The sequence below is a fragment of the Drosophila ficusphila genome, unplaced genomic scaffold (genome assembly GCF_018152265.1).
Source record: "Drosophila ficusphila isolate 14025-0441.05 unplaced genomic scaffold, ASM1815226v1 contig_791, whole genome shotgun sequence".
In the NCBI taxonomy this organism is placed as follows: Eukaryota; Metazoa; Arthropoda; class Insecta; order Diptera; family Drosophilidae; genus Drosophila; species Drosophila ficusphila.
In genome coordinates, this window is record NW_025064737.1 from 11,409,179 (window position 1) to 11,429,780 (window position 20,602).

At 39.9% G+C, this 20,602-nt stretch overlaps 3 protein-coding genes across 4 annotated transcripts in view; all 3 read left to right on the plus strand.

Annotated features, from left to right (window-relative positions):
- The first annotated feature begins 11 nt into the window (after positions 1-11).
- On the plus strand, positions 12-6,597 carry LOC108098964 (insulin-like growth factor-binding protein complex acid labile subunit). 2 transcript variants are annotated; one of them, XM_017202176.2, is made up of 3 exons: positions 12-3,046; positions 5,600-6,127; positions 6,192-6,597. In XM_017202176.2, exons 2-3 carry the CDS (start codon positions 5,618-5,620, stop codon positions 6,375-6,377), a joined length of 696 nt encoding a protein of 231 aa, XP_017057665.1. In that variant the 5' UTR covers positions 12-3,046; positions 5,600-5,617; the 3' UTR covers positions 6,378-6,597. The 2 variants fall into 2 exon arrangements, with proteins under 2 accessions (XP_017057665.1, XP_017057666.1); XM_017202177.2 differs by having other exon boundaries at positions 5,612-6,127.
- Positions 6,598-12,784: 6,187 nt separating this feature from the next.
- Positions 12,785-13,608, plus strand: LOC108098767. The gene has a single exon (XM_017201899.2). The coding sequence runs from the start codon at positions 13,288-13,290 to the stop codon at positions 13,495-13,497; it is 210 nt and encodes a 69-aa protein (XP_017057388.1). The 5' UTR covers positions 12,785-13,287; the 3' UTR covers positions 13,498-13,608.
- A 241-nt stretch (positions 13,609-13,849) lies between these two features.
- Positions 13,850-20,602, plus strand: part of LOC108098765 (RNA polymerase II degradation factor 1) — a 128,350-nt gene continuing 121,597 nt past the window's right edge. Inside the window, 1 exon segment of the mRNA XM_017201897.2 lies at positions 13,850-14,432. Within this exon segment, the coding sequence (XP_017057386.1) occupies positions 13,854-14,432 (579 nt within the window). The 5' untranslated portion in view covers positions 13,850-13,853.

Sequence of the window (20,602 nt, forward strand, 5' to 3'; positions counted from 1 at the left end):
TTAACAGCAGCTAAAACACTGAAAAAATTGTATTATTTAGTTGGTTGCATATATGGCTAATTTCCGATTGATTTGAGGTATTTTCTTTGGGTTATTTAATTATGTTTCACATTTTGCGGCGTGCGTGGGTGGCACTTTTTCACAAGTCACAGCTGTTGATGTAGGTTAGTTAGAGAGAAACTTTTAAGGAGAGAGAGTGTGGGTGAGAGTCCTGCTGCCCTGGCTGACTGCGCTGCCGGCGTTGACGTCGACGTTGGCGTCAAACGTCAGCGTCGGCGTTTAAATGTCTACTGGTGTCGCCCTAGTGACTGTGTAACCTTTTTTGTCTCTGTGTGTTGTGGGTGGAATTATTTATGCTACACATTTTGTGCGGCGGCTTTTCGTTTTCCTTTTTGTTTTTCGGTTGCCAGTTGCCAGTGCCTTGGCATTTTGCTTATTATTCTTCAATTTATTTGCATTTGCTCGCCAGCACAACATCCTTGATTTATCACAGATCTCTGGCAGAAGTCGACTGATCTAACTAGTTTGCCTTTCCTTGCCCCCTCCCCGTCGACATCCTTGGTTCACCTTGGTGGTCTATTTGAAAATTGCCACCGTTGTTGTTGCAACTTCGCGTGACTCTGGACTTTGGTCAGGACATTAGCTCTCGTCCTTTGTTCTTGCCCCGTTTTATTGCTGGTCTGTTTCATTTCATTTCATTTCATTTATTTTTCTGCCTTTGTTTTATTTTATTTTTTTGCCATGGCACGCATTTCACAATTTTTATCATAGACACCCTCGCACACACACACACAAGCAGACTTGGAAACACGGACAGTAGGTGAGCTTAACTGTTATTGCCTCTTTGTAGTTGGTATGATTTCATTTTCATGCTTTGTTTGGGCAACGCGGCGTATGAGTAATGCACTTGGCAGTCATATAAATTTCAAAGCAATTTATACAAGTCCTAAGATGTTTTAAAGCGGGAAGTGTGGAAGTTTTTCTACGAAGCCTGGGAGAGGAATGACAACAACAGCAGCATGCTAGGAAAACGCTCGGGAAAACTCCTTGAGCGCCTGTCATTGCCATAAGAATTAAGTCTCAAGTACACAAAAAGAATTGTGGTGGTAGAAATTTGGGTAATAATCAAAATTAAAGGAATATTTTTAAATAAATAAAATTGTAAAACTAATATGTACAAGATTAGCACAAACAAATTTTAATTAAATTATATCACAAATAAAAATGATTTACAATTAATCTTGTCAAATATCACCTAAACTTTCTGTTTTTCATAGATATTCTAATCCTAGTTTTTCTAAAAATTAACAACTTTTGAATTATTTCTCTTGACTCTGTTAACTTTTAGTTTCTCATTCGTTTCTCGAAGAGATAATGTTCACTTGTGTTTTTTTTGCACAATTGTTCGCAGTGCACCGCCCACGCCTTTTGTTGAGCTGCAAAAGTTTGGAGGGCGAGAATGGATTGGATGGAGGGGCGACTAAAACTAAAATAGAAATAAAAATGAAAGTGAAAATAAAACATTAGGCTTTCGAGTCGAACTAACTTTTGACAGCTGAACTGGCAGCTGAAGAGCCCGCAGCCCGCAACCCGCAACCTGCAACCTGCAACCCGCTCCGCGTTTCCCGCTCCGCCAGCGCACTTTGTTGATTTTGTTGCTAACGTTGTTGTTGTTGCCCGTGTTGCTTATGGTTTTTTCGCTTTTTTTTCTATTTGTTTATTTGCAGGACTATACAGAAATGTCGGGCGGCAGGTGTTTTGCTTGTATTCTATTTTTTTTTTGCACTTCTACTTGATTTTTTACGTTTCCACTTGAATTTGGCTGGGGCCAGACTTTGTCGTATTTTGCACGATTACGGCACGGTATTTGCCACAGAATTGGAATTGGCTAACACCGACGCTGCCATTGGCTCACGCACACACACACACGCTCACGCACACGCTGGCGGACAGACAGACAGAATTCTCGACACGAGAAGCGCGCGCGCTTGGCCCTGACGTGCCTCTCGGAGTGTTTGTCCAAAACTGAGGACTCAGGACTCGAAAAAGGACTCCCGAGGACTGCCCGCCCGGACTCGCGCCCCCTTTCCCCCCTCCCCTCACACGTTTTTTTTTCGGGGGCGGCAAGGCAGCGGTGCGTCGACGTCGGCAGCGCTGCCAATGCGGACGCAACTTCGGCGAAGTAACGAAGCTTTGCCACACAATCGCCAAGGATTCGCGTGTGCGCGCTCCCCAAAAAGAGAGAAAGAGAGTGAGAGAGAGAGAGAGAGAGAACGGAAATACAGGACGAGGACGCAGTATTTTTTGCACTGCTTGCCCAAATAGAGCCGCTCCCATCAAGTATACGCACTGTCAGCCGGCACAACAAGTTCCTGCGCAAAGAAATGTTTGTTATATTAAGTCTGATTACATTTTTTTAATAAATTAATGTCATTTAAATATTAAATATAAATACTCAATACTTTGTGTTTGTCATATAACATTTTCAGTTATTTTTATAAAGTTTTTGAAAGGCAAACGTTATCTGTTAAAGCTCTTAGCTACGCTGAAAACCCAATACGAACAGCTTTTATTGGCAGCATTCGAGTGGGGTTCCCAGCAAAAGAAAAAACACTTTCAAATATTTCTTGCAGTGTTCCTTTACCAAATTTCTATATTAGCATCCTTTTTAAGCTATCTTAAAAATATTTTAAATAGTTATTGAAAACGTTGTAATTTATAGTAAACAATCTGATGGTGTAAATGCAAAATTATTTAAATTTTGTCAATTCTGGTCAAAGTTTAAAATAAACATCAGTATTTGTGAAAGTAAAAAATCTAGAAATAACTAATAAAGTTTTTTAGTATTTTGTAAGGCGTTTAATAAATGTGTTCACACTAAAAATGTCATATCTAGACACGGCGTTCCGTAGGATCGTGATAATCACTTTCTTCGTTTGCTATCGATCTAATCTGCTGCTTGTGTAAAAAAAAAAAACGAAAATTAAAGTAAAAAAGCCGGAAAATATATTTTTTAATATCTAAAGAGGCAACCAGACCCAAAAAGGTATATTGCTTGTCTTTGTAGTGTTTCTTCAAGTTTGTTAATTTTTAGCCGGAAAAACCCATCCTTTTGTAGGCGTTTTCCATCAACCACATTGTCGGCGACTTAACGCTTTTCCTTCGTGATAATCGTTTCGATTTTCTCATAGGCTTTTGTGTACTATTTTGCACCTATAACACGTGACAATTATTTTCTTGAATGTGATGAATGTGAGGCGCTCGACCGCCATATTTGTCTAATCTATATGTATGATTCACCATCTGAAATGATCTATGTATATCCAAAGGAAAGATCGAGAAATCTGTATACAATAAATGTAACAACATTTTACATTAAACATCGTTGTTTTTAAGTTTTAATAATAGTGACATGAACACTTTATCGAGCACACACCGTTTGTTTGGTTTGATGACTCAGTTTTCGCTCAGTTCCTGAACCTTCTGAGCCACTACGAAAAACTGAATATAACAAAAATAATAAGTTATATAAGAATTATAAAATACTCACGGTTTAAAAAAATTAGGTATATCGACCAGGTGATCACCAGTGATTCACCCTTGCAGAGAGTAAGTCGAATGTATGTAATCCTAATCAGGCTTACAGGCGAGTCGATAAAGACAATATTTGTATAACAATTCCGTTTTTAAACTGACTAGTGTATTACTTTAAAAACTTCCTGTTTAAACCTAACACAATATGTTGCTGATATAAAAATTAAATAAACTTTCAGTCTAGTGCCTTTAGTCTAGTGCCTGGATTTTTGTTAATTGCGTTAAACAATATCAATAGGAGTGGTAAAACAAGAAAGAAAGCTAACTGCGGCATGCCGAAGCTTATATACCCCTGCAGACTCCAAATATGTCGAACAAAATACATAAAAGCTAAACAGCATTGGAGCTAAGACGATTTTTATTCCCTTGCAGAGCAAAGGGTATTATAATTTCAGTCAGAAGTTTGCAACGCAGTGCAGGAGACACTTCAGACCCCACAAATTATATACCCCACAAAGTAAATATATATTACTGATCATTCGTATTTCACGATCTGAATCGAAATACATCTGCACGTCTGTCCTCCTGTCTGTTTCTACGCAAACTAGTCTCCTAGTTTGAAAGCTATCCTGCTAAACCATTCCCAAAAGTTGTGTAGTTATTGCACGCAGTATATAAGTAAGAACAGGCTGGATCGATCGACCTTATGATTATGATGCTAATCAAGAATATATATACTTTATGGGGTCTGAGGTACCCCCTTCACTGCGTTGCAAACTTCTGACGGAAAATATAATACCCTCTGCTCTGCAAGGGAATTATAACACACTCTACTATAGTATTTACTATGGATCCCACTAAAGTTCGCGGATCGGACGCCTAAAAGTGGGTGTGGCAATTTCTGGAACAAAATTTGAACTATGTAACACCACTAGAACTTGCATGAAGTTGTACTTCAAATTAAATTTTTAACAGTCTCATCAAAATTATTGGGTTTTTAAAGCTTCAACATGCAGCAAAAAATTTAAAATAACCAGTAGGTCGATGTGGGTTTCCAATTTAGAAAATCCATATTTCTCTGAAAAAAAAGAAAGTTAATAAACAGTTTGTTTTTAGACAGAATAATGCAATTAAAACTTTAGCGTCAAACCAGTTTTTGGCCCAAAATGTCCTGTCCTTTTGATTTCGGAGTAAAATTCAAGCAAATCCGCATGTGATTAATGCAGCTTCTGTTCAGTTAGACTGTTCTTGAGCTAAGAAAATAAAAACTGACTCATTATCAGAAACCATGTAGTAAATACATACAATACATACTTAATAAGTCATACATTTGCTGATAAATGTCTTTTTATATAAAATTAAATCTCAAGGCATTAGCATTGCCTTCTGTAAGGTCTTATCAGTAAATTGGATTGTATTGCTTGTGGAACACTTCCGTTAACGTTATTTTGAAATCCAATCCCGTACATATTCTTTGAAATTGAGGACAAGACTATGGTTTGATTGTTACCACAAATCTTTTCAGAAAAAAAAGATTTGATTTACCTTTTACTTCAACTAAAAAGAAAAAACGAACCATTACACATTTTGCTTTTAAACGGAATTTATTTCTATAAATCTAAATATAATTTAATCTAATTACTTTTATTGAATTTAGTTTTTTGATGCATTATTCAATAATATCAAAAAATAAAAAAAAAAAACCGGGAAAAAATATTGCAAAGACCTGCGAGCAATTAAAAAAGAACTTGCCTCACGAAGGCAAAACTAAAAATGATCAATTCTACTAAAATCTTTGAGTTTTTGCAATTTTGATAAAATGGCAATGTAATGGCTACCAACAAATTCTACCTATCTGCACTATCAGTGTAACTGCATGCAATCTAATCTAAAGTAATCTATTCTTACTACCTTAAACTTGTCAGTTGTCAATTAAATTTTCGTTGTCCAGGTTAATCTAACCATCCGTACATTTTCATTTCTTTTTTAAACTACTTCAAAACCAAACATTTTTCCAGGTGTTCTGTATAAGCATAACCTATTGTATGATAATTTTTTTGTTAAGTTTTTTTTACAGTTTAAGATGTTGATTACGAGCGTATTCTATATATTGCTGGCTTTGAGCCCGGTGAAAGGACCACCTCGATTTTTTCATTCCGGCTGCTGGATATCCGGCACAGGACTTAATAAGTTTTTGGCTGCAGACTGCGGAAGTTTTACCTTCGACATAAAGGGCTTGGCTGATCTGCCGATTAATTCCCTGGATATATCCGGTATTAGCCTCAGGGAAGTACCCGATTTAAGTGGATTACAGGAACTCCGCCACCTAGATCTATCAAACAATCAGATTTCCTACCTGCCGGGATGCAATTTCAGTGCATTTCCCAATCTGAAAAGTTTGAACTTAAGCCATAATCTTATCACGGAAATGCCAGAAGAGCCGTGCCGAATGGATTCAATCGATGTGAGTCACAATCAACTGACCGATATGCACAGTTTGGTTGGACTTTTTAAGACGAAGGATGCGAGGGTCATGGGAAATCCCATTCGATGTAACTGCAGTTCTCCGCTAGTGCAAAGATTCTACACCCATGTAAGTAAACTCTGATAGTTATGCTTCGATCTTTTTATCCCTTTTTTTAATTTCTATAATCCAGGCGAAACAGTCTACACTGCGAAACATCGAGTGCATTTTGCATGACTCTGACAGTCCAAAACCATTGTCGACCCAATGCCACAAAGAAATCAACGAAGAGCAGACTCTTTCAAAGCTTCCCATCATAGTTATCATTGCTTTACTCATTTTGGTTGTTGGTATTATAATCCTGTGCAACAGACATTAACGAATTTAACCGACAATCACACAAACCAAAGTCATTTGAAAATCTGAAGGATTTTAAAACCACTTAAAAAGGCAACTTTTTATTCATTCCAATTTTCACTTTTAATTTTATCTCATCGGTATTTTGACTTACCAGCATATTTATACAATTCGAAATTTTTGTAAATTGTAGATGTATTTTTGTAGTTTTATAACGAAAGTATTAAAAATGTTATTTTCTACAGTTATGACTTTTATTTAATAATTTCCATTAAATTTTAAAATTTTATGTTTTTTTCGCGCTGTGGAAAGCTAGCACCCGAACCAATTTTCTGTCGATTGGGAAAATGGAAAAGCAGACTTTTAGGCATGTCGTGTGTTTCTGCCGACCGAGTGGCAGCTCTGCACGCCGTTATGTTACCAACCGAGTGGCAGCCCTGCGCGCCAAACCCAGAAACCCGCCGTCCATTACTAAAACCACCATTATCATTAACTTATGAAACTTTTGAAATTAATTGAACCTTATAAAAACGATGGATAGATTGGCCTAGATTAGAGGTGACTGATAATAACAGGGGCAAATAAGGAGGGGGCAGGGTGGCTTTTGGATAGGGGTAACCCTATTAGACCTGCAGCTTCCATTCCCCAGAAGTGGAGCAACCCTGACATGTACATACATACATACATACATATGTTGGTTTCCTGCATCCGAAAAGTGGGTCAAGTTGCACCTCGTCTGTGTTTGCCCTTGGCAAAATGTCCTTGATTCTGATAAAATCACAAAAAATGTGCTAAGGTTTTCTTGCTTTTTGTAGGCTAAACAAAACAAAGCACATGCCCTAGATATGTTTTGCAAATTGCAAAATAAATAATAATAAACAACATATTATTATAATAGAATTAATAAGTTAACCTTAGATTTAATACAAAATTGGAAATTAAATGTAATATATTCAAACTTCAACTTAAGTTTGTATGTAGTTATGTATATTAAAGCAACCCCTCCAAATATAAAATGAATAACTTGGATTAAAAAATATGGAAAAACACACCTGTAAATATTAAAAACTATATTCTTTTTGATTACCCTCCCTTATTTCACTTATGTATGTTAGATAAAATAACCCTGACACAGATTTGGCGGCCGAAGTGCTGAGGAAAGTGGGTCAGTGAGTGACGTGGGTGGTTGACCCATTTGAGGCCTGAAAGTTTGCGAGTTGCAAAATATCCAAGGTTGGTGGCGTCTGATTTCCATTTCGTTTTCGATTTCGGTCCAGGGTTCTTTTCGACCAGAGGGTAGTGATAGTGATTGTTTGGTTGTGTGATTGTCTGTTTGCTCGATTGAACTCTGCCTGCAAGCGGCAAAGACAACAGTTTGTCTCTGACAGCTGGTTGCAGCCTCTAACGCTTCCCCTCCCCCTCCAGCACCCCCTCCCCCTTCCCTGCTCATCAAAATTCATCTCAATCCAACTCTCACCCGGTTTTCGCCCAACCCCAAACCAATTTCATCCGAGGCATTTATTTGTCTATTGCTGCGTATCGGTCTGTTTGCCTAGTGCCCATATTTGTGTATTGTCCAAACAAAAGTCTTGCATCCGAGCAGGCGAACAATGAAAACCGTTGTCTGTTTTCCACCAGAATTTATGACCCAATGTCAACAGCACGCACAGTTTCCATGTTTCCATGTTTCCCTCTTGGAGGCGCAGCAGCTCCTACGCTCCGCCGGTTTTCCCTGGTGTTCCTCCAGTTCTTCGATTCTCCAATTCCTGGCCCGCCGATTGAATCGTCCATCGGTGAAATCGGCCTGGCCAAGGAAAGTTGCTGTCAGGTGGCCACTTGACCCCGGCCATCGCCTTGGGTTGGCCACAAACTTCAGCTCCTCGGTGTCCAACTCCAAGTGCACTCAGAAAAATTTAGATATTATTTTAAATTATATAAATCATTTACCCCTTTTATAAAAGTTGTAATTTTTTAGGTATTTTAGTTTTGATGCCTCTAAAACCATTGTTGAAATTTTAATTAAATAAACACATCAAAAAGAGAAAAAACAAGTCTTGTGAGTACTATTTTAAAGATCATAACATGGAAACAAAACAGAATTAGATTTTAAAAATCTTGTAGATAAAATAAAATATCAGCTGCTAAAAAATAACAACACATGATTTATATTTTTTCCACATTTCCACGTATTATCTCAAAGGGAAACGCACTGCATGGTTAGTGACAAAATAAATACTCAATAAATGATACAGACATTTTCTCCCAGTGCGAAACTGGTTGTCAAAACTCTATCACTTCGGAGATGCTTTTTTGTCATTCACATGTCTCGAATGCACATGACATAAATTTGTATCTGCAGCTGATTGTGAGTCGTGTAATGGCAGCGTGTATCTTGTATCTGCGCTCATCTTTGTCTACAATTTATGCTTCCTGCGAACCCAAGCCCCCTTCCCTTTCCCATCCCCAACCCCATCGCCATGACCATTCGTCCACTTTCATGTCCGTGCTGACATGTTCACATCAATCACACGACCGTTGGCAACTTGAGTTTCCATTCCATACAGACGGATCTCCCCTCGCGAGTTGCGACCAACTGGATGTCAAAAAAGCAGACATTCTGCCAGCGAACAGGTAAACATTCTAATGATCCATCCCCACACGCAAATCCAAATGTCAAGGCCTTCAATTCGGAGTGGGAGTTTCAAGTCCGCGTTTCTGTCCAACTAATTTATGCTTCAAGGGCGGTTTTCCGCCATCAGAGTTTCGGAAAAATCAAGAGGTTGTGACAGATTACAGAAATCATAGTTATAAAGCTCAACTAATTTAGCAGATTTTAATTTCAAGTGTAGATTGATATTTTATACATTTTTATGTAATAAAGTTTTAAAGGTAGATTGGTCATTCTATGCTGATATAAATATTATATAAAATAAATACTTGATAGTTACTTTGCCAACCTGTGATTTCATTGGCTCCTTCATTAAAATCCAATTTGTGCAGCGGGTAATTTGCAGCCCCTGCAAATCGGATATGGACATTTAATCCGGGCCGATTCAGTATCGTTAATTTGCATACAGCTTGCACTTTCTCTACGTCATCTCCAGTGGCAAACTGCCCTCATCTTTTCGCCGCGTCGACCGATCGGGGTAATTTCAAGTTGATTTCTTGCCAACAAAGGCCGTCCATTGTGGGACCTACTATATACTCGTATACTCGTACCTTTGGCGATACCTAGGCATCAGCGTAATTGAATGGAACGGTATGGAATGACATACATATTTTCGAAATCCGGTTTCGAAGGCGATCCAATCAAATCCCCACTCACACACGTGAGAATGCGCATATCAGCGGGTATAAGTATATGATAAAGGAGGGAATGAAAATACACTCAGAGTTTGGATAATCCTATAATACCTAATAAAAATAAATAAAAAGAAAGAAAACCTAACTTGGAAATGTCACTGCTTGAAAATTTACTTTGAGTTTAATATTGAATTTATCAATTTATGAATTTTTGAATGTATTACTCCACAAAATTTAGTGAGGCTTTAATTATTGAAAACTACAAATGTTTACTGCTTCACAACTGAAATTTCCAATCTTATTTTTTTTATATTTTGTTTGTTGTGTACGAATTAAGTGCGGCGCCCTACCAAATGCAAACACTTACCAAAAAAGGGTAAAAACAATAATTACAACTTTACAAAGAAAACCGAAAATCCGGTTTAATTTTCATAAAATTCGAATAAAATTCCAAATCGGTTGGTCGACAACAGGGGAGGGGAAAGGGGGTAGTGTTCAAGTGCAACAGCTGCTGAGAACTTTTTGCTGGCTGCCTCTCCAGTTGAAGCAAGTCCAATCAGAACGACCTGCAAATTGGGGGCGCTGTTAACTAACAGTCGATTCCCGTTCTAATTGTGTTCTCTTACAGGCTGTAACGCTCGCTCTCTTACACTCTCTCTCACTCTCTCTCTGTTTTTACAGCACCCCCACTCCAGCCCCCTCAACTGGTTGACCTATTTTCCAGTTTGGGTAATGTGTCAATGCGCCTGTGTGCGTGTATCTGTGTGTGCATGATTTCTGTATCTAACTATAGCCATCCCGCTCCGCCTAACGCCTATGCTTTGTTTTGGTTTTGCCTCTTGCCTTTTGCGTTTTCCTTCGCTCGCTCGTTGCTTTTGGTGTTGTAACTCGTGGATTGCATTTACATTCACATTCACATTACACATTCATTTGAGCAGCAACTTTGTTGTTTTCTTTTCGTAACTGCGTATTTGTTGTAGCTCTGGTAACGCTCTGTTGCTGCTGCTGCTGCTGCTGCGGAATTTCCACTGGAGAAATGATTAATTGAATTTGCCAGATAGTTCATCTTTGCACTTGGCCGCCACTCCTCTTCATCTTCTTGTTATTCCGCCTCCAAAGGGGGTGCATAAATCCTCCTATAACTGAAAATCGCTAATAGATTGGGGTATCTACATACATACAAGTATAAAAGTATTTTAGAAAATATAATGTTTTACAGTTCGTAGAGAATCTTTAAAATATGTTTACTCCCACAGTACTGAAGATTTCCTTTTGTTTTTCAATTTTCATAAAATTTGATTACTAATTCAATATAATGTTTGTCTACAAATAAACTTAGAATACTAGTAAAACCAATATCGCTTTATTATTTCCTCTGTGTAGCCTCGCATAGATAAGACCTACATAAGTTTTCCCTTCGTCTGTAATCAGTAGAGTTTTGGGCTAGATAAGAGCTGAAAGCATTATTTCCGCACTATCTGACAAGGTCTTCCGTCCGTCCTCGATTTTCAACTTTTATTTATTTTCGGTTGACTTAACAATTATCGTCCGGTGGTGGAGTGGGAAATACGCAGTGCATTTTCCTTGAATCCAAACTCCGTTTGCAAACGAGGAATTCAAAAATGCTGGCGGCAAGAAAATCCCCAGAAAATCCACCCCGAAAACGAAGTGGAAAACGCAGAAACTTCGAAATAATAACTACGCAAATCTTGGTGCCCGTGGCGTTCGGATGGATGTGATGGTTATTGGAGTTGAAGATTGGAACGCCCATAAACGCCTCTCCGTCCCGCCCCCCTCCAGCAATAAACGCCCCCTGCCCTTCGACACTTGCTGACGTTGCCGGAGAATGCCTACAGAGGTCATTCCAAAGGCAACAACAATGCTCTGGCAGCGGAGAGCCCAAAAATACCAGAAAACATCGAAGTATATCCACATCCACATCCACCCGCAGCAACAGCAACATATCCACACATCTACAGGGGCAGCATGGAATTGATGTAAACAAAATCGAATGAATTTCAAAGCACATAACAGCTGTGAGTCGCCAAAAGAGAGAGAGAGTGGGAGAGCAGTGCTCTGCCCCAACACACCAACACACGCACGGGCACTTTAATGGGAAACACAACCTGCGCTCTCTTTAACTGTTAAATTCTGTGACGTTATCGTTGCAGACCAGAAAACCGGCCGGCTCTTTTCTGCTGCCCTACGATAACATTTTTGGGGGTATTTGCGACTTAATAAATAAAAACTTTTTTTTGTGAAAAAATAATTTAAGATCCCCTTAAAATACTAATTTATTATGTATTTATTTTTTAAGGTCAGCTCGCTGAAAAACTAAAGTAAGGTATGGTTCTAAAAAATGTTTTGCTTTCATTTTCAAAAATTTCATAAAATATTTTTAATGACGGTCATTGATCTTTATTATTGTTAAAGAGACAGCGAAACATACGCCTTGAAGTATGCAACTCGTTAATATTTTGACTACCTAGTTTTATTTACAGAACTTGTGATGGATATGGCCGAACCTTTTGGGGACTTCTCTCCCGTTTGTTTTGGGGCTGAGGTTCGCTTCTTAACAGCTGTTTTCGCAACATTGTTGCTGCGTCGCTCCTCACAGCTGTTATCTCTCTGCTCCACTCTGTTGTTGATAAACCAGAGCGAGTCCCAAACAACCGCACACACACATACATGCACATGCCAATTATGATGCGGGTCTATGTGTTGACAAGTGCTCTATGCTTTAGTTTTTTTTAACTGCGTAGTACTTTTTGCTGATCTCTTTTTTTTCTATGCTGCTTCGATGGCGTCATAGTTATGTTGACAGCCTACTGCGCATATAGCATATGTAATTATGTGGAGGACTCGTCCTTCTGATTTTCCAATGTTAAGCACTCGCTGGAAATTGCAGTTTTCCTCCAACATTTCTATGCTGCGGGGAGGCCAAACACACACACATATGTTGTTTTGCTTTTCCAAGCGCAGGTAGATGCCATAGAAACAACGGCCATGCAAGTATACGTATACATAACAGAGAGAGTCACAGAGGGAGAGAGAGAGTCGGAAGAGCGAGCGTTTAAGTGTGTGTTTGTGTGTTGGGGTAACTGTAACTGGCAGTTTCGTTTCGTTTTTCAGTCTCTGATAGCCAACTCTCGGGAGCAGACCGATCAGCGCTTTTCGGGCCATTTTGCCAAGCCAAAACAGCAGAAAAACCAAAATATCAAGTAGCCAAGTGAAAAGCAAAGCAAACCAACCAACCTAAAGCCAAAACAACCAAGACAATCGGGCACAGTTTCCGTGTTTCGTTTCGTTTTTTATTTTGTGGGCCCAACAAGCAAGAGCCCCACGAAAAGAAAAAAAACTGCAAAAGTCAAAACAAATCAGTGCAGCAGCCGCCAATTGCATCCCATATTGCTCTCCGGCGAATGTGTGTGTCGCCGTGCTTTCGTGTGTGTGTGCGAGAAAACTGAGAGAAAAGTGAAACGACCGGCAGCGAAAGCGCGAAAAAAAAACAAAATAAAAATCAAAATTAAAACACAAATACGAAAAACAAATACTTTTAGAAAAACCAATAATTCACCCGAAGGAAGTTGAAGCTGCGAGCTGACATTAAAAGCGTTCAAAATTGGATTATGCTTGGGCACAAACGCAACTGCCACGCCATTCAGACGCCCAGCGACGCCGAGCATGTGAAGTTAAAGCCGCACTTTCCACCGCCCCAGTGGCTCCTGCACCGCGTCACCTTCTCCCTGGAGCTCTACCACAAAAACATCATCAAAAAACTGCCCAGTTTCGGTAAATTCCACGTTTTCCGGCTCACCAAGAACGTTTGCCAGACTTAAGTCATTTAACCCCACACACACACATAACCCGATAACCCCAAAACGAAAACAAACTCCAAAATAAAAAGAAAGACAAAGTGCGTTTAAATTCAAGGAAAAAGTGAATATAGTTACGACAAAAAGAAAGAAGAAGTGTGCAAAGAAAAAGTCAAAATCAAATACTCAAGTGCAATAAAAAGCAAAAGTGTTTTTAAAGTGCGAGGAAAATGTTGCCACCCATTAAGGCCAAGTTCAAGTTCTAAGTTCAGATAAACAGACGTAGAAAAAACTAAGAAAAAAAAGAAACCAGCTGGAAACAGAGCTGGAAAAAGAGGAAAATTCAAGCCCCCGAAATTAGAAACACCGAACGTACAAAAATGTCCACCGGTCGCCGTTTGGCCAAGCGCTCCATCATTGGCACCAAGGTGTGCGCCAAGGGTCCCGACGGCCTCTGGTACTCGGGCACCATTTCGGACGTGAAAACGCCGCCCTCGTACTTGGGACCGCTCTCGCCGCCGCCGCCGCCGCCCACTTTTTTGGCGCCCGGCGAGGCGCAATTGAATGCCGATACGCGTTACTTGGTTCGCTTCGATTTCAAGACCGCCGTCGATTCGCCAGTCGCGTCCACGTCCTCGTCCACTTCCTCTTCCTCGTCCTCGTCCATGTCCTCCTCCACCTCCTCCTCCTCCTCCTCGGATACGTCGGATTCGCCGCGTCGCGTGACCACCAGCGTACACATCAGTCCCGCTCAGGCACTCCGCCGCAGCGCCATGGTTAAGGAGTTCCGCGAGTCGGACCTCATTGGTCCCGGCTTTCGATCCATCATGGACACCGAACTGCAGCCCGGCCAGCGGGTCTACTTCACCTACAACGGACGCGAGCAGAGCGGCGATGTCGTCGAGCACGACTCCACCAAGGACGAGGTGATTGTCAAGATCACAACCGTTGGAAATGAGGTGAGTTGGCACGCAAGCAAATACATTTTATTTAACACTAAACAAGTGCACAGCATTGCACCTCCATAAAGCGGAGGCTTCACACTTTGGGATTTTCAATCAAAAATATACAGCAAAGCCAAAGGATTATAACTATTTTTATGATGGTCAACATCATGATTCTATAAATAATCTGCATTTTCAATTTATTTTTATGCCAATGGTTTACACTTATAACTCATATACCTTAGGGAATTTAAATTTCTGAATTTATCTGGTAATAAATTTACAACTTATTTTGAATTATGGCTTTTAAGCTCTTTTAATATTTGTAAAAATGTGTTTGTACAATAAAATTAATTTTTAAATTGATTTTGTTTCTGCTTACTTCTTTTTCCCATAAAATTTGTTGATATATTTACCGAAATATTTTGTAGTCTTTGTATTTGTATATGAAATATTTAGTGGAATATATTTATTTAACTTAAACTTTTAAGCTTTTGTTTGATAAGGAGAGGACTTTGAATTTTCTATACCTTTATTTTTGGGGGTTGACCAGTGCATCAAAGAAATGCTCCTCTGTCGACGTTTGCGTCGTCGTCGTCATCATCATCAAGCAACATCGTCATCATCGAGCAACATCATCATCATGATTGTGGGGCGGCGGAAAGTGTGTCAAGGTTGGCTTGGCCACAGCTATCCCCTCCCCCTCTGCCACCCCCTTTCGCCCACCCGAGGGGGTCGCAGCATACACATGCACATATGTATCTATGTATCTATGCGCCTATATACCCGACTATTCGGAGCATATATTTACTCGCACCCCCCAGAACACAGTACAGTAACGTCGGGTACATAGAAATAGTGTGTGTATGTGCAATCACGTTCTATGTGCAACTATGCAACCGACGAACAAAAAAAAAAAAAAGAAAAAAGGCACAAAAAATACTTGTCGAGGGTCGCATTCCGCTTTTTGGCACGTAATTGGGTTACGCTTGGGGTTTGGCCTTCTTGCGTTTACGCTTCGATATATAAAACCCCCTTTCATCTTCCATCTCTCGATTGTGGATAGTTCGAGCCCCCAAGATTAGTTTGGGCCAAAAGCTGAAGCTTCTTCAGATTTAATTATCCGCTGTGGAGAGCAGAAGCCCAAGCCAAAATACAATTAAAAGTAAAAACCCCTTCAATAAGAACCAATAAAAAAAAAAAACAGATACTCTGGAATGGCCCTAAAATCGGGCATAAAAAGTATTTAAAAAATGCAATATTCTAAAGGGTTTATAGGTCTTTTTATTACCGAACTTTTAATAGTTTCTCCTTTGTGAATATTTCCCATTGATTCCGCTGTTTTCTAGTGGCCCCCACGCAAATGATCTAGCTAATCCTCCAGCCACAGCCCGATTGCCATTACGTCACTCGAATCGTTGAACTGCTCGCTAAACAAGCACAAACAAAATTAATAAATAAACGCGGCGAAAAATAATTCAAGAGTGAAACATCGGATGGGGCATTTATAGAATAGCCCCGAATCCAAATACGAACCCCAAAAAAAAAAAAAAAAAAAAAAAGAACCTCAATGACGACGATGCTGCTCCGCGAATAACGATGATGTTGATGTTGATGATGATGGTGTCGTAATGAAAATTTGTTTAGAATTCGGTTTCGTGAAAGAATTCCGATAGAGGGAAAATCACCCACAATAGGAACGAGTAAAGTAGAGCCAATAAAAAAAAAGAAGAACGCTGGCAATATCAAAAACAATTGCAATAAATGCTCTACAATTTCAGGGCTAAATAGAGATACATGGCTTGATGTTTCTACGTTTTACAGCTAATTATATAGATTAATTCTCTGGGTTGGGGCCGCGCCTTGACAACAAAAAAGAAAAAAACAAAGTCGGTGGAAAAAAGATGGAGATATATTCCACAGAGGGAGTGCGCAACAAGATCAGATGAACTTTTCGAATTGCGTCATAAGTCTGGCATACAGCGATGGCAAAAGATAGTTGGATGGTTGGATACGTGAGCGGGGCACATGCATCTGTGAGATACAATGCGCGCACACACAGATACGAAAGTCTGTTTGCCGGCCGACTGTGCACTTTGGCTGGAAAGAGACGCAACAGCCGGCTTCCAGCTGTGCTCTGTCCCTTTCTCTTCCTCACGCCATCTCTGTTGCACCAACGTGGCGTTTTCCCTTGCAGTTTCCACAGTTCCACAGTTCCACAGTTCCACAGTTCGCTGTTGTTTTCATTTTTGCCGGCTCGGGGTTTTTCTCTCTCGTCTAATAATCGCTTAAAAACATTCGTAATTGTTGCATTCGAATGCCGAGATACTCGTCACGAGTGTAGATGCACTGAAAGAAAATCTAAACAATATTTAATTAAATTCATTTTGCAATTTTATTATAGATTTATGACACTTAAAGATTTCTAATTTCAAAGCTAGTTAAGTTCAAGTAAAGAGTTTAAGTGCAGCGTATATTGAAGCATTAGAATTACATTTTGTATCTTATAGATGCATCTTAATATCAATAATTTCGTTGAAATACCTTGGTATCAAGCTCAAAATATATATATAAATTATTTAAACCAGCCTTTATTCACTTTTCTTGCCGTGTAACCATACAGTTGAGATACAGATACAGATACACGCTCCTCAATGCCAAGTCAACTGCGCGTATCTTTTCCGTGTGGCGAGTCGATAAATTTGTCAGTTAGCTAGCTAGCTGGCTGCCAGATGTGTGGGCTTGTCCCCAGTCGCCCGAATGTCAGCCCATTGTGGCCAGTGTTCGGTATCCAGTATTCACTGTGCGGTATCCAGTATTCGGTATTCAGTATTCAGTATCCAGCAGATACAGATACAGATACCATAAGAGATACGGATACCATACAGATATAACCGGGACTGTGACCCGATCGAGTTTGATGTGTGTTGCCCAAAAGGGGAAAACACTGGAAATGTATCTATCGCCAGCTTGTTGGCTTTTGTGTGTTCGCTGGCTTTAACGATCGCTGCGGCGCTGAAAAGCCTTCGAATCCGAAATCTTTCGGCATAATCAGCTATGGAAATGTGAGCTGATCGGCACAAAAACGTGCGAGTTACAAGCTCCAACTTCTATGACCTCATCATTAGCCACAAAGATTCGAAAATAACTAGAAAAGTGAAGAGCTCAAGTTCGTCGCTGCTGTTGTAAGTCAATCAACAATTGGTTTTTTTGTTTGCTGTGTGTGTTTTTTTTCGGCTTTTTCGTTGTTTTTTTTTTTTTTTTTGGCTAGTTTCGTAATCGAAAACTCAACTGACAAAAGCGAGGAGGGGGTGGGGAAAATTTGTTACATCTATCAATAGTTGTCCTCGCTGGCATGTGATGGTCACGTGTGTGTGTGCGTGTGTGCGAGTGTGCGAGTGTTTGACTCAAACCGAAAATTTGTTTTTCGGTTCAACTCGAGCAATTGCCTTTGTTTGCCAGAAAAACAAGTTTTTCTTTTGTTTACGTCGGAAACGTGAGGCAATTAATTCTAAGGTTATTTCAAACGAGAAACTTGTTGCACGCATTTCCATCGTCGCCATCGTCGTCATCTAAATCTCCATTTCCATTTACATTTACATTTCCACGTCCATTTCCAGTCGCATTTCAATTACGATGACGTATAATGGCCAGGCCATGAATCAAGTGTCCAAGCGGCTTATACACACCATACTACCATACTATATAATTTGCAAGAGCATTTAATGGAGGGCGCTCACGAGGCCCAAGAATTAAGCTCAGCTGCCGGCTAAAATGTCGGGGATAATTTGTCAAGAGGCTCGGGAACTCAAGACGGGTAGCCCGCTCCGATTTACTGCCACTTCCGCCACTTCTCTTGGTAATTTGTAGTTTCTCCCTCGTTATCTCCCGACTCTACCTGTGTTTTGCATTTAAAATAAAATTCGTTTTAATGGCATTGAAATTGACATTGCCTTGGGATTTTTTTTCGTTCCGATTTTCGGTGTTTATTTTTTGTTTTACGCACGCAACTGCTGCTCCCATTTCTCCAGTTCGCTTTTTACTTTTTACTTTCATTGCTGGGCTTCGGAAAGCTTACATATTGAACGTGTGTTCTTCACTCGCCTCTCACTTTTCGGCTACGACCCATTTTTAAAGGCCCGGCCAAAAGTGCATTTTGGCCAGCAAAACCAAAAGCAAAACCAGGTGAATGGCAATGACAGTGGCACTTTGTAGCTGTAGTTGATTTGTAACTACCGCTTTCCAACCCAAAATCCATCAAGTTTCCAAGGGCCTTTGCTTTTCTCTCTCTCTACACAAAATAAAACTAAATAAGTTGTGAGCTGAGATAATTGGATTTGTTCGGAACTTTCCACACCATCGGTAGTTTGTTTGTTTTTATAAAATCCATTAGCTGGACGATCGTTTATCAAGGGCCCTGATCAGCTGAGGAATTTGAGCATTTATGATGTCTGCTCCTGCTTTCAAATACTTCTTGTGTTCCTTCTCTTCGGGGACGACCCGCTGTTCAACCGGCTTTCTGGATATATATCGAAATCGGCTAACGACCTGCGGAGCGGTATCCTCTAACCTCTCGCTCTCTTTCTAACCCAACCTACCCGTCTTTTTTTTTTTTTTTTGGGTATTCTGTGCATTGCTATGGTTTTACGATACCGGCAAAAACATAAATTCCCTTTTTTTGTTCCTTGCCTGTTTTTTTTTGTTTGGAACAGGCAAAAAACGAGGAACAAAATGACTGGAAGGCCACTTGAGAACCTCTGTTTTGGGTTTAAGGTTGTTGGTTTGGTTTTTTGGGTCTGGCGATGACATTCTTCTGGGTGCCGATCTCTAATGACTAATCGACCTTGCCGGCTACTCGTAGATCTTGCAGGTAGAATGTCGTCTCTTTTTGGCAATCTATACCAAAAAATAATGCACTCCAATTGGAAACAATAAATTCAGGGAAGTCGAAAAAAAGGGGAAGGCGAAGAGGTCATGAAACATTTGCCTTTTGTTATATTTTGGGGTTTTTTGGTGACCTTTTTGCAGGTTGAACGACTTGTCCTTTTCGCTGGTTTCAGGTTACAAGTTTATATCTGCTGGCTGAGCGTTAATTTCACCTAAGGTCTTGCGACTCACAAATAGGCTTAAATCGAAAGGGAGACATTATCACCCACCACAACAATCGATTGCGAAAACAAAACGAAAAAAACCGAAGGTGAGATACCCAAAAATTGAAACGACTTTCAAAAATGCATATAGCTTGTTTCGGTTTCATTTGAGGTTTTTTGATTTCAAAGCAGCGCGAACAAAAAGGCTGATTTTTAGCTTTTCAAGCGGCCTTTCAGCACAAGCTCGACCAGATATTCCGACACACAGCTGAACACCTGATTTTTTGAGTTTGTCTGGGTGAGTCTGGCGTTTTGGGTACATGCCACCTTGGTATGTGGGTCAATTTGAAATGGGGTTTTGATTAACGCTCAAAGAAAAGACAGCGAGCTTCCAGAAAATAACAAAAATAATCGACTCTCAGGTGTTTTCAGTTTTGCGGGAAAAGCAACTCGAAGAAAAATGGCACAGGTATTCAAATAAAACGATATCATACATTTTGCAAGCCATTAAAGACGTTTGTTTGCATAAAAGTTTATTTAAAGACTGCAGTTTCGGTTATCTACACACCCGGAAGACTCTAAACTTTATTATGAGCGCCATAAAAAAATTCGCAACAAGAAAAGAAATAGAGTTAGCTACGATTGCGGAACTGCTTCAAGGGCCAAAAAATATATAAATGTTTATTCAAGTCCAGTTTCATTCGAAATGCGAGAGCTTTAATTATTGATCTCCAATCATTTTTTGCGCAGTATCTTATTCACACGAAAGTAGGTTAAGTTTTTTTATATGTGCGTTATAAGGCTTTATTTGCTGGGCTTTATTATGTCTTAATTTAAAAGTGAAAGCGATGAGGCTGAGTTTTTGGTGATTAAGTAAGGCATAGAGGGTTTTCCCCGCAACACAACGGAACGAAAGCCAAATTGGGAAAGATGAGCAAACTGGGAAAATGTATTCCCCCAAAAGCAGAATGTAACACACAGATACACGACAAACTTGCAGATACAATGATACGGGCATTGGTATTGGTGAGCGTGAGGTGGGGGAGTTGTGTGCGTGTCGCTGTGGTCTCGTGTATGCGTGCCACAGAACGTAAA